This window comes from Saccopteryx leptura, chromosome 8 (genome assembly GCF_036850995.1).
Source record: "Saccopteryx leptura isolate mSacLep1 chromosome 8, mSacLep1_pri_phased_curated, whole genome shotgun sequence".
Lineage (NCBI taxonomy): Eukaryota > Metazoa > Chordata > Mammalia > Chiroptera > Emballonuridae > Saccopteryx > Saccopteryx leptura.
In genome coordinates this window covers 52877465-52891679 of record NC_089510.1, presented here as the reverse complement: position 1 = coordinate 52891679, position 14215 = coordinate 52877465, and the positions used below count along the sequence as shown (strand labels likewise).

Here is a 14215-nt window from a genome sequence, read left to right as displayed (position 1 = left end):
TCATCTGCCACGAGGCGTTTTCCTCTGCGCTGCTCAGCTGACCACTGGGTGTGCGGTCCCAGGACACCCCGCACTCACTAAGCAGAATTCAGGCTGAACTTGCCCCTGGAGTCTTTGCGCAGCTTGGCCCCCGCCTCTCCCTGCTTGTCTTTTCTCCTGCTTCCCCTGTAAGGACAGTGTCTCGGTAATGACGCTCCTATCCCGTCTGCAAAGTTCTGCCTCACCCTCTGCCCCTGTGAGGCGAACCGCTTTGTGCTGTTTTAATGCTCTGCTCTGTACGTCCTTGTCATGGGACTTTATCTGTTTTCCATTGAAAGACGTTTGGGAGCATGAACCATCTCGAGCCTCTCAGCCAGGGTGACCTGGAGGTTAACAGGAGAAGTACTGTTTACTTGGTAAAAGAGAGAGATGTAGATTCAAAACGTTAGGGCATGGCACAAGTTCTAGAGCAACCAGCATGGAAAATCATGCCGTGTAAGTCGTGTGGACCCGCTTCTGAGGGAATCAGAATAAAGAGATGAACAAACCTAACGGGTCCATCGGGTGTTCGGAAGCAGTGAGCACTGCAGTTTTACCCTGAAACTTCCAGAAGGCGAGGCAGGAGCAGCAGACCAGGGTGGAAGCAGCATCAGACGAGCTCAGGGCGTCTGCAGCCCCCTCCCCACTCACTGTGCCCTCCTCCTCTCCAGCCATGCCCCCTCAGATCATCCAGTTTCCTGAGGACCAGAAGGTGCGTGCCGGCGAGTCGGTGGAGCTGCTTGGGAAAGTGACAGGCACCCCGCCCATCACCTGCACCTGGATGAAGTTCCGGAAGCAGGTCAGTAAGAGGGGAGCGGCCCGAGAGCTACCCACATGGCCGCTGGGCCAAAAGGGACAAGAAGTGCTCTAACAGACAGCGTCACTCCTCCTCACAGGGTCTCCCCGCCCCTCAAACAGGAGTTCTTAAAATAACCTTTTCTCCCAGGTCCACTAATAATACCTGCTTTCTAGGCTATTTGTATAATAAAAAAAAGTATGAAGAAAGAAATAGAAACCACCTTTGGTTCCCACCTGATTTGACATCTCAGTCCAGAATTCTACTCAAAGTCAGGAAAATGGAACGTCTAACCTGAATGTCCTCTCGGGCCCTGTAAGCTTTCTGTTATTCCGTGCCTCACGGGAACCCAATCTGAGGTCACAGCTCACACTTACCCATGTGCTGAAGGGATAGAAGTAAATCTGAGTATTGAATACATAAATTGTACGTTAAATAGAATTTTGACTTACTGGCCCAGAAATCAAGCTACAATGTATAATCATGGTCCTATGAGGAAAACGTTTGAAATTCTGAACAAGCAACTTTTAAAGAAACTTGCAGAGCGCACACTGCATGAATCGCAGAGGCCCGGAACAGTGGGCTGGTGCTGGATTGGAAGCTGCAGAGCGTGTGAAGATTTCTTCTGAACCCTCTGTTGCTCTATTTCCAGTCCATTCAAGGTGTCACAAAGCCCAGAAATGAGAGACGAGGACCAGGAAGGGATGGAGGTTTGGTCTCAAAAGGTGAAGAAGAGAAGCTGGCCTTTACGACCCTGAAGCATGTGCTGTCTGAAGTCAGGCGGATTCTCGTCCCCTCTCAGAGACACTGAGCCAAGTCTCAGCTCTGTCTCTTTCTGTAGCGATGGGAATGTTCCATATTGGTTACCCAGTGTGTAGCCACTAATCACATGTGGCTCTTAAGCACCTGAACTGTGACTAGTGTAACTGAGGAGCTGAATTTTAAATTCTAAGTAATTAAAAATTATAATAGCTGTGTTTAGATATAATTAACATACCATAAAATTCACTCTTAAACCCGCCCTTTGAATGTGGTTATACAGCTGTAACAATTCATCTAATTCCAGAATATTATCATCAGCCCACAAGAAACCCCAGGCCCGTTAGCCGTCATTCCCGCCCTTCCCCCAGATCCTGGCAGCTATCAGCTGCTTTCTGGGTTGTAGCTTGAACCAGCACTCCATTATTTTTTATGATCAAATAATATTCCATTGTCTGGATATACCACATTTTAAACATATAATATTTTTCCATTCATTAGTTGATGGATATTTGGGTTGTTTCCATTTAATTAAAGTTTAAATAGCCACATGTGGCTAGTGGCTGCGGTTTTCACAGCACAGCACTGAAGAGGGTTGGAACCTGGAGGGCTGGGCTTCCTCAGTGACCTCCTCAGTCCCCAGCACCCTGTCCCAGAGAGGCGGGTGGAGGCCGCCAGTCCGGTCTAGAGCAGCAGCAGCAGGCTTCCTCCCCCGCCCCTGCTCAGCACCCCCGTGCCTGCCCCAGATCTGGACCCCTCAGGGACAGGAGGCTCTGGATGCAGCAGAGGAGGGGTCTCGGGGGGAGGCCGACCCCGCACACGGCTCCTGCAGCTGCTCCCGTTGGAGTGGGGAGTGGGCTCGGCTCCCCCCTCCCTCCCTGGCCCAAGCCTCCAGCGCTGCCCTCTCCCTCCTGCAGATCCAGGAGAGCGAGCTCATCAAGGTGGAGAACAGCGAGAGCGGCAGCAAGCTCACCATCCTGGCCGCGCGCCAGGAGCACTGCGGCTGCTACACGCTGCTTGTGGAGAGCAAGCTGGGCAGCAGGCAGGCCCAGGTCAACCTGACTGTGGTCGGTGAGTCTGGACGGGTGGCCTGGAAGTGGGGGGACAGGAGAGGCAGAGAGCCCCTAGGCAGGACCCCAGACCTCAGCGCCTCGTCTCCCAGCGCACCTGCGCCCTCTGCACCCATCATCTCTGCCCACAGCCTCCCACTCTCCCACTTTATGCCCCTCTCCCTGATCTCACACGGTTGCTGTGCTTTACACCTGCCGGGACTCCAGACCCCCCACACACCCTTCCGGTGCTTTCCTTTTCCTGTGAAGCCCTCCTGGCTTCTACCCTTTGGAGAGTCTGTTCTCCAGGCCCTCTCCTGCAGGCACCTGGAACTCCCTGGCCCCTCTCTGGGCCACCGCCCTCCCCCCAACCCAGTCCCCTTGAAATCTTCACCTTGAATCAGTGCTGCCTTCTGACGTCACTGCTCCATCTGATTTGGAGGGCAGGAGGATGACATCAGTCCGCAGGCTCAGTCTGGACTCTGCCAAGATCCAGGCTTGGCCAAGGCATCGTGCTGGTCAGTGCCTCTCCCACTCTCTGATAGCTTACCAGCCTGCAGGCCATGGCCTGAAGCTTCTCTGAGAATTAGGACGTATCAGGCGTGACCATGACCTTACTCAATTTCACGGCCCCACACCTAAGAGAATCTCTGATCTGTCCCACGCTGACTACCTGTGTGGCTGTGGGTGGGGCCCACCTTCTCTCCCTGACGCTGCTTCCTCCCCCTGCACTCTGAATCCCAGGCTCTTGGAGTGCCACTCCCGCCTTCTGTCTTCTCTCCAGCTGCTCCTCTGCTTCTCCCATGAATGTCACCAGGGCTCCCCCATCTTAGCCAAACGCACAGGCGTGTGTGGCTCCTGCTGTGTCTTGTCTCGCTCTAGCCACCTGCCATCTCTTCCTGCTCTCTCTTCATGCCAGTCCCTCTGAAAGGGGACCATCTCTACTCTGATTCTGCTCCTCACTCCAGGCACCCTTCAGCTTCCTGCAGACCCCACACCCCACACGTCTGCTGGGGTCACCCTTCTGAGATCTCCAAGACCCCATCATCCTAAATCCACTCCTCTGTTTAAATCCTCTATTTCCCAGTATTGAGTTGAGTGTCTCCAGGCTGTTTCACTGTTTCCTCTTCATGCCTTCATGCCACTCACTGAGTTATTCATGATGTTGTCGTCTCTCCTGAAACACTCGGCTAGCTTTCTAATGGGTCTCCCACTACCGGTCATGCTCAGTTCATTGTCCCCCCCTCCTGCCCACGTGGCAGGTGCTCAGGACAGAAAAGGAACAACAGGTGACAAAGCGGGATGATGGATTAGCAGGCCGTGTCTTTGTACTTTTGCGGGCCTTCATACATTTTGCACATGAAAGCCTTTGACCTTGTGTTCATTATCTGATCTTTCTTTTGTTTTCTTAGGTCAGGAGTTTTAAATCTGGGAAGAATGTGCCAGGGAGTTAGAGAATAGGTTTCTTATCTATAAAGGACAAGAGGCCCCTTTTCTCACTTTTCTCTTTGTTGATTCCAGATGCTTGTTTCAATAGTTTCCCCGTGGAGTCAGGAACATTGGGGCGGGGCTTCAGGGGGTTGGTGCTGGTGATCAGGTCAGCCTTTGCCTTCACACCGGCACCTGCAGTACTGGTTCACCCCTGCCCTCACCCATGAGCAAGCGCTGTTTCCCGCTGTTCTCAGTGTTCTCTCCCATCTGTTCCTGCTCAGGGGACTTGGGGTCCACGCCTTTGAACCGCTCCTCTGTGAGCAGTGCCCCGGCCCCCACTCAGGCCAGCGCTGCTTGCTGCTTGGTGCCACACACTCCCCTCCTCCCTCAGCCCTGCACGGGCTGAGTTCTGGCCTTTTATGGTTTAGTTTCTTATTCTCCTCGGCCAGCACTGACAGGGCCTTGGCGTGGCTGCCCGCCAGCTGGCAGGAGCAGCATGCTAAATGCCGTCCTGGGAGGGGAATGGAATGGAGAGGAGCGGGCTTTCTGTCTGCCTCCCCCTCGTAAAGCTAAGAATAGACTTGCTCAATAAAGTGAGGACTCACGTTGATGCAAACAGCAAAGCCACATTCATTCAGAGCCTGTGGATTTAGAATTAGTCCAAAGTAAACCTGGATTAAGCCCAGATTTACCTGTGTGTCTCTAAGGACATCTGTGTATTATCTGATCAGGGTTGATTAGCTAGATGTAAAATGTAAATGAGATGAAACAGGATTGTTTGGCTTACTCTGGGCATTTTCATGCACTTGGGAAGCGTCCATGTACAGAACAGCTAAATAAGGTTGGTTTCCACCACTCTGCTTGTCAGCAATGAACAGCTCCTCTTGTATGTTCTATAAAGTACCCCTTTATTCTCAGAGAGGCTGTGACTCCTGTTTTATAAATGATAATAAAAATTAGCCCTTCTCTTGGTTAGCTTAAATGTGGTGTTTAGCTGTTTTAAAGGCTCGTGATTACTCTAGGTTAGAAGGCAGTGCAGGGATTTGTGAAACTCAGAGGCCCTCTGCCGCTGCCCGCACCTCCGGCCGACCTCAGAGGAGTGCTGGCGGGTGGGGGTGCCGCTGGGCAGGCGGAGCAGCCGGCCCAGATGAATTCCTTCCTCTAACTGGTCCAGCAAGAGGAAAACAAGCCACTTTGCATATTTTTAAAGAAGAAAGCAAAGTAGAGAGGACCCCAGATACCCAGTAATCCCCAATGACTATCTGAGCCTGGAACTCGCAGGAGATTTAAGGGCAGGAGATTTCCCTTCCTAATGCTTGGCTTGCATTTAAGCAAGATGTGTTCTTGATCTGATTCTACCCGATAGCCTGGAAAATAACAGGCCTCTGGAGTGAAGCCTGAAGATTTTCTGGAATCTCCTTTTGCCTCTGCCATAGGCTGGCTGGGTATCTTTGGTCAGCAAAGTGCCTTCGCTTCCCAGTGGCCAAGGGCAGGATTATCCAGGTAGACGACCGGGGAGCCCTTGCAGCCCATGTCGTTCTATACAGGATGTAAGGGACTGCTGAGGTGCGCTGGAGGGAGGTCAGGCCGGATTAGGCAGAGCCACAGATCAGCTTCAGACACACAGGCAGGGAGAGCCCGCCAGAATGGCTCTCAAGTGGGAAGCGTTAGCGTTGAGATCCTCCGTTTTCTCAGGAATGAGAACGTTTACTGTACAGAAAACCCTGGAGTTAGACAAGCCTCCAGGGAGCCATGGGAAAGTTCCCAGGAGCCGGGGAGCTCTGTGCCCTGGACACTGAGCCTGCCTCCCCTTCACCGGGCCATGCCCAGTGTCCCCTCTGGGCCGAGTGTGGCTGTGTCTGTAGTGCGGAGGGCAGGATCACAGGCCTCTGTTCTGAGGGTTCTCAGCCCTGGCGAGTCCCCCTCTGCACGGGGCTTCGCACGTTGTGAAAAACAGAAAGCATCCAAGGTAGCCCATGACCCTGACGGGAGAGGGGCTTCCAGTCTCAGACCTCTTCAGACGTGGGACTTTTCTGAACTCCTTAATTCACATTCCTTGGAATTAAAGCCCCCAACCCTCCAATGTTTGCCTCTTCTCCTGTACCCCAAGGGGTGACGTGTCATTTGTCGTTTCTCTCTCAGTCAGGAGACATCTGAGCAGAGTGAGGTACAAATAGCTCCTCTCCTACAGTACACACTTCTCAGTCTTCTCTTCTCGCCCAGAGCAGAGGGGAGAAGCTTAGCCCGTGGGTGCGCTGCAGCTGAACGGGCCCCACCAGACGTCCTCCCGCAGCTTCTCTGAGGGAAGCGGTGCATCTGTCTTTCGTCCCCTTTAGGCTTTTTTACTTTTTTAGCCTGATCTTGAGAGGACTTGGTCCACTTGCGTCTAAGACAGTTTAGAGTAATAAACCTCTTGGCCAACACCAGAAATATTTCTAAAAGGACCAATATATCTTTCAGAACAAACAGTTTTTCTAAGAGAACATATTTAACAACAGTGAAAGTGGTTCCATCACAGGAGGCCCCAGAGTGACTGCACAAAGTGGCTCTGTCACGGTCCCAGAATCACTGCTGGGCGAGGCCCCGGCTCGGGCTGGGGGGGGGGATGGCTTCCAGGCCGCGTTCTTGGCTGGAATGGGGAGGCCGCAGGGCTTGGCGGTGGGAGAGAGGATGACTGCGTATATGCACGTATGTGTGTGTGTTTACAACATGCACACAGCGGCGGAATGCTTTCCCCGTGTGCACAGGGCCGTCTGCAGGACCTCGCTCTGGGCTTCCTGCCTGGCTGAGGGGTGGGAGACTAGAAGTCAAGTACTTTATCTAGGTTTGCTTGCTTGATTCTTGCAAAACTCCTAAAAGGAACGAATATAGTAGCGCCATGTTTCCAAATGAAAAGATGAACTATTCTTGATAATGAAGGAATTTGCTAGCGTTCACATAGTTTATAAATTCACATAGCATAAAAGTGTGGTTTTATTTGTTAGTTTTGGGAGCTCTGCACCTCAAACTGCCTTGGGGGGATGAAGGGTTACTAACTACTGACATTTGTAACTAAACCAACCACCTGCAGACACTAAATCTGAAAAATAGGAAAATTTTATTCCAATGAGCAACTGACAAAATCAGCAAAGCCTCAAGAACCTCATTAAAGTGTTGGCTACAGTGATGGGCCTTGGAGCTGGCAGCCTCGCCGGTTCTCAGCGCCACGGGTCTGAGTGGGCAGGCAGCCAGCCACAGGGACCACGTCTTGTGTCCTCAGCTCATTTTTCGGCCCTTAGTCGGGGGGTTGTGATTTGCTACTGTGGTTTGCTTTTGAAATCCTTTACCTCATTTTACACCAGTCCTATGAGAATAAAAGAGATAGGGTAGGAGTAACTTTTAATGTATTATAAAGTCAGAAGATGAATTCTCATAATAATGATGACAGTAGTGGCTACTCAACCCAGCCACTTTTCTAAGAATTTCTCATAACCACCTTGTGATCCGAGTGCTATCAATTATCCACATTTTACAGACAAGGAAACTGAGGCCCATTAACAAATAGTGAGTGGGATCAGAACTATGTTCAGACCTGCAACTCTGGCTTCAGAGCTCACTGTGCACACTGGTGCTCAGCAGGGCGGGCGTTTCCCAGTCTCGGAGAAACTGGGGTCTGACCCGTAGTTGTGTCCCAGGTCACTGGCCTAGGCCCTGACGGACACACACACACACACACACACACACACACACACACGCTCAAACTCACTCTCAAAACATTATTGAGGGAAGCAGTCCACGCCTTCTGTGCAGCTTCCTAGATCTGTTTACCCTGAGAAATAGTTTATGAGCGGGACAAGTACAGGAAATCATGACTTGTAAACTGGAAAACTAGCCAAAAGAAAAGAGTTTTCTCCGAGCAGATAGGTATTTGTAGGGCTTTCTTCTGTGTGGATTTGTGCATGGCTGTGACTGTGCAGAGGGAACCAGTGCCGGATCAGCCTGAGTTCTCCAGGCTTCTCCCTCACATAAAACATAACTCAAAAACCTTCCTTCCCTGCAATTCTGAGGACTTGGGTGATATTGTGCTTCTCTATCCCCAGACAAGCCAGACCCTCCAGCCGGCACGCCTTGCGCCTCTGATATCCGGAGCTCCTCACTGACCCTGTCCTGGTATGGTTCCTCGTATGATGGGGGCAGTGCTGTGCAGTCCTACAGTGTCGAGATCTGGGACTCTGTGGACAGGACGTGGAAGGAACTGGCCACGTGCCGCAGCACCTCATTTAACGTGCAGGACCTGCTGCCCGACCGAGACTATAAATTCCGCGTGCGCGCGATCAACGTGTACGGAACCAGCGAGCCGAGCCAGGAGTCTGAGCTCACAGCGGTGGGAGAGAAACCTGAGGGTAAGCTGCCTCCACTTCATCACTGGCTGGAAATAAATGTGCATGAACTGCCTTGTGTAGGTAGAAACCTGACTGGGAGGTACAGAGGAACTGGGAAGACATCTATGGTGACAGGCAGAGTTTTTTTGGATCTTGATTTCCAAGGGTGTGATGCTGATCCACACTTTAAAAGAAGTACATACCACCTTTCAAAACCCACTGAACCAGCAATTTTGGCACACTGCCACCAGGGGGTGATGGTGTGTTAATTGGGAGCACAGTCTGGAAGGCTGAGCTCAGGTAGTATGAACAAATCACGAAGGAGAGACTGCGGAAAGCGTGAATAATGTTGCTGTGGAGGGTGAGGAAGACTTTCTAGAGGAGGTGACACAGTGAGTCTTGGAAAAGCAAATGTGCTTCTAAGAGACAGGTAGATAAGGAGGGGCGTTTCTCACAGAGGAAACAGCGTGAGCAAAGGTACAAAGCAATGGAAATGCGCCGGGTTTTGAGAAGCTTGTGTGTGGCCAGGGCTGACAAAAGCTGGCAGGAACAGGAGGGTCATGTAGGTCAAATTGTGACGTTCATCAGAGATCTTCAGTCAGGAGATTGATCTGATTAGATCTGTTGTTTTTGTTTGTTTGGGGTTTTTTTAGCAAGAGAGACAGAGAGAAAGACAGAGAGAGGGACAAACAGGGACAGACAGACAGGAAGGGAGAAAGCATTGATGAGAAGCATCAATTCTTTTTTTATTATTATTCATTTTTAATAAGGAGAGGAGAGGGAGAGACAGAGAGAGAGAGAGAGAGGAGAGATAGAGAGAGAGAAGGGGGGGAGGAGCTGGAAGCATCAACTCCCATATGTGCCTTGACCAGGCAAGCCCAGGGTTTCTAACCGGCGACCTCAGCATTTCCAGGTCGACGCTTTATCCACTGCGCCACCACAGGTCAGGCGAGAGAAGCATCAATTCTTCATTGCAGCTCCTTAGTTGTTCATTGATTGCTCTCATATGTGCCTTGACTGGGGGGGCTTCAGCAGAGTGAGTGACCTCTTGCTCAAGCCAGTGACCTTGGCCTCAAGCTAGTGACCTTGGGCTTCAAGCCAGCGACCTTAGGCTTCAAGCCAGCAGCCTTCGGGCTCAAGCCAGCAACCATGGGGTCATGTCTGTGATCCCACACTCAAGCCAGCGATCCTGCGCTCAAGCTGGTGAGCCCATGCTCAAGCTGGCAACCTCTGGATTTCGAACCTGGGTCTTCTGCATCCCCTTCTGACACTCTATCCACTGCGCCACTGCCTGGTCATTCTGTGTTTGTTTGTTTTAATGCAACCTAATATTTGTTTCAAGTAGCACACAGATGCCAGGAATACACAGACACATGTGTTCCTCAGTCTTTTGAAATGTCACCTTTTCTGGGAGATTATTTTTTAAGTTCTCTTACTGTGTACAGCATTATAATTCGACATCTGTATACACTGCGTGATCACCACCACAAGTCTAGTTTTGTAGAAGGTGAGTTAGAGGAAGAGTAGAGCTTTGCTACTCAAAGTGTGGTCTGGACCAGCAGTCTGGGGATGTGGGAGCTTGTTGGAAGTACAGATTCTCAGCCCTCCACTCCCCTGGTCTCTTCTGACCCTTCATCACCCACTCCTCCCACCACCATCATGGACTTGTGAGTGTGTGAAAGTTCAGGAAGCATGGAGTGGGGGAGGGGGAGGCTGGGTCAGTGAGACACCACTTGGTTTTCTGTGGTGCAGTCCTGGAGGGAGATGGTAGGGCATGAACTAAAGCCTCAGGAGGCAGAATCAACCTTTCTTGATGACTTTTGGGGTGGGAAGTTGAGGGGAAAATCAAAAGAGTTTAAAAGACTCCCAGTTCCTGGCTTGGGTAACTGAACACAAATTCAAGAGCCATTTAGAAGTTTAATGACTCGTTATAAATATAAGCACTTGCTATATGCCAATATGTTAAGCATTTCACATGAATCGTTTCATACATCTAACTCAGTGAAGTAGATTCTGTCATTACCCCGTTTTATAGGAGGGGAGATGGGGTTTAGAGGGGTGAAGCTACTTGGAAAGTGACGGGGAGAAGGACAGCATTGCCGTGAGGAGATGTTCATTGGCCGGAAAGGAAAGCTTCTTGGTCCTTTACGGCATAGACCAGGTGAAACTAGAATCTGTGATGAACTCCACACAGGACAGAGACCACTGGAGATGCGAAGGTGTGGCTCCCAGGAGGCCAGGCTGAGGCTTCCAGGGCTGTAGGGAGAGTCCACAGGGAGGTGTCACTGGGTCTTTTGGCTCTGAGCAGGTGGCCTCTCCCTTCTTCCCCGGGGCCAGCTAAAGCCCCTCGTGGTCCTCAGACTCCTCCTGGGGCCGCTCCTGGCTGGGAACAGACAAAAGGAAATGTTGAAATCGCCTGCAATGCAGAGGAGAGCTCCAGGCCACCCAGGGCTTCCAGCCAGGAAGCGCTCCCACCCCCAGGCCTAGCTGGGTTACCCAGGGGGGAAGCGGGGGCAGAACAGTTGGCCAGCACGAGGCCTGTGGGAGGGTGGGTGGGTGGGGGGGTGAGGGTCCTGAGTGAATCCCTCTGTGGACTGCTCAGATGCCAGTTAGCTATAACCTGAGTGGGTCATTTCTCTCTACTTTAAAAGTGCAGTGGCTCTCAGAGAAGTGTGTATGTGTGCACATGTGTGTGTGCACACTGGGGAGGAATGGGATAGATGATTATGGTAGGTCACCTGTGGAACCAGTGGGGTATGGTAGTCATCAAAAAGGCAGTGCTGGTTAACCCTCCCTCCACTGCGCCCAGTAATGTTGGCCGTCACCTTTCCCACGGCCGCCCCTGCCCCTCCTGCCTCTGCCTGTGCAGTCAGGTCTCGGCTTCATCCTGCCCTCCCTGTTCCACCTGCTGCCCCCAGGCCTCACTCTGCACTCACGCACCCAGCGTGTCCCCCCCCTCCGCTGGGGGTGTGGTGGAGGACAGAGCACGGGGCCCCACCCAGCTCCAGTATCCTCCTTAGGCCAGAACTGTTTCTGCAGCTAGGACCCCTAATTCAACAGCTCCCCTCCCTGTCTTCCCAGAACTGAGTAAACAGAGCCCCTGCCTGGTCCCTCCCAGCCCCGTCTAGCTCCCACTGCCACGCTGCTCAGCTCTAACTCTGAACTCCGCTCTGTCCTTGCTCCAAGCTGAATTTCTTCTGGTGTACAGCAGTGGTTAGATGACAGCTGTGGTAAAGTAAAGGATTGGGGCAGAGTTGGGCAGCTCACCGTGCTGCTTGCTCACCCTGTCCTAGATGACAGCGATGTGGGCCCACAGAGGCCCTCCCAGGCCGTAGGGTGCCCTCTAGTGACCGATGAGTGTAAAATAGCCCTCGGCCTGAAAGTGGCCTCTCTGACCAGGGCTGTTTAGACAAGTGCCTTGAGGGTCCTGAGCGCTCATTGGTCCTCTCCCAGGCACACACCCCCAAGGCAGTGAGCACCCCCCCAAGGCAGTGAGCACCCCCCAAGGCAGTGAGCACCCCCACAAGGCAGTGAGCACCCCCCCAAGGCAGTGAGCACCCCCCCAAGGCAGTGAGCACCCCCCAAGGCAGTGAGCACCCCCCCAAGGCAGTGAGCACCCCCCCAAGGCAGTGAGGCTCGTCTGTCCGCAGAACTATCTGAGAACCAATGTGCAAGTAGTTTTTCCATTTAGCTCTTAGACTACATAGCTCTTTCTGAATAGAAGATTTTAAAAATGTTTTATTGAAGTCTCACCTACTGCAATTTAGCTCCTTCCTTAGAGGAGAGATGGAAACAGAGTGGTCATCTCTCGTTACTGCAACGCTTTGTGCTTGAAGAGCGTGGCTAATGGACTGTGGTCTCGCCCCAGCTCCTCTCCTGCCCCCCACCCTCCCAGCATCCCTTCGAATAGAACGGCAGCAGGACGAGAAGGGAGGGGAGGCGAGGAACCGGCTCAGCCTGGAGCCTTGACCTGAGTGTCACACAGAGGAGAGGTTAGACACGGAGAGCCGGAAAGGGGGTAGATTCCCTGAGAACGACCCAGGTCCCCACAGTTAACATATCAGGAAAGCATTCTGGGTCTTGATCTCCAAGGAGAGAGGCAGGCGGTGAGGGGCAGGTGTGGCATTTGTGATGAGGACGAGAACACTAGCTCTTCATTTTCCAACTGGCGCCAAAGGGATTGGGAAGGCCAGTTCTCTAACCGCATGCCCTATTCAGGGCTAGCTGGGAAGTGCCCCAGGGGACCGGTCAGCGGAGCGCCCTCGAAGCTCCCAGCACCGCTGTTGCTCCACGAGGGAAGTGCAGACGGTTCCTCCGAAAGATGCCGGGCCAAAACCCTGCAGCTCATTCACAGCAGGACAGGTGGCACTGGAGGAGAAAGACAGGAGCTGCCTCAGCAGGCCAGCCCGGGTCTCAGATAGGTCCGGACAATGGCTCCCTCACACTGAGACCGTGTTGTTTGTAGTTTGTGTCTAAGTCCCAGTCCAATGACTGGCATCCACAGATGCTCAGTGAATGATTGCTGAGTTGATTTGAATCTCTTGCTGCCCTTAAAGCTCTATTTGAAATTTCCATTGTTGAACCTACTTATTCTGTTGAGACAGGAGTTCCATATGCCTGCAGCCTCCCTCCCAGGTGAGATACAGCACTAACTGTCCTCTTAAGCTGCAGTGTTCATTGGTGGTGAAAGTCCATAACCCTAATCTCACCCTTGGCAGTTGTGATTTTTTTTCAAATCATGTCTGATTTAGACATTTTTCCCAACCAGAGAGGCCTAACCTTTTCTGATCGTCCTCAGAGGATAGCTCTTCCTTGTAGTGGCCCTCCACACGTTCCCCCACCCCTGCTCCATCTCTGTGCTAACAGCCAGAGTTCCAGAAGCAGATGAGCCCAGGCTCTGCTGAGGGCAGAGTAATACTGTCTGTCTGTGGCCAGGGCACATCGCCCCTGAGGGCACCCTGAGGGCAGAGTAATACTGTCTGTCTGTGGCCAGGGCACATCGCCCCTGAGGGCACCCTGAGGGCAGAGTAATACTGTCTGTCTGTGGCCAGGGCACATCGCCCCTGAGGGCACCCTGAGGGCAGAGTAATACTGTCTGTCTGTGGCCAGGGCACATCGCCCCTGAGGGCACCCTGCTGGCACAGCCAGAGCTGAGGACGGGGCTCTCCTGCCTGGGTGTTAGCTGATGCCTGAGGGCTCATCACCCAAACACACGACTCAGCGCTGCCTTCCAGGGGTGCTGCTCTTGCTGCCTGTGGTCATCTCTGGATTTGACAGTGTGACTCTCAACTGTCCAGTGGCTGACGTGGCAGACTTGATCCATTCCGCTCCCATCCTGACAGAGTCTCTGAAACCCCTCCATTAGTATGAGAGGCCCGTCTATCTTCCCCGTTTTTATGTTTTCATGGCATTTTCCTTTCTGGGGCAAAATATTCCTCGTGTTGCTGCTCATGTTTAGGCTTTTTGAACTACACTTTATCAACAGTGTTTTAAGAACTCTGAACAAATTATAGCCTCTCTTGCTCTTCGACACATATTTACGAACTCCCTCAAAACTGTTTCACAGCCAGGGGAACTTATTTTGTATAAGGAAACAGGTTACTTTTTTCAGATTGTTTGCTCCAGTTTTAGTAATGTGTTCTGCCCTCAGCCTAGTGGAGAGGCTCCCACTGTCCGTATCTGAGCTGCACGTCCTCCTGAAACCCACAGCTCCGCTGCTGACGTGCAGCCTGCGAAGCACAGGAGCTCAGCGCGTTCACACGCAGCCCGTCCCAGCGAGGCAGCGTCTGACCAGCCCTGCA

General features: G+C 52.3%; 1 protein-coding gene across 5 annotated transcripts in view; it reads left to right on the top strand.

Annotated features, from left to right (window-relative positions):
• The window catches only part of MYLK (myosin light chain kinase), a 291028-nt gene that overhangs the window by 233499 nt on the left and 43314 nt on the right, over positions 1–14215 (top strand). For all 5 annotated transcript variants that reach the window (XM_066347834.1, XM_066347833.1, XM_066347832.1 and 2 more), the window contains 3 exons: positions 690–817; positions 2491–2644; positions 8133–8435. In XM_066347834.1, coding sequence (XP_066203931.1) covers positions 690–817; positions 2491–2644; positions 8133–8435 — 585 coding nt within the window. The remainder of the gene's footprint in view (positions 1–689; positions 818–2490; positions 2645–8132; positions 8436–14215) is intronic.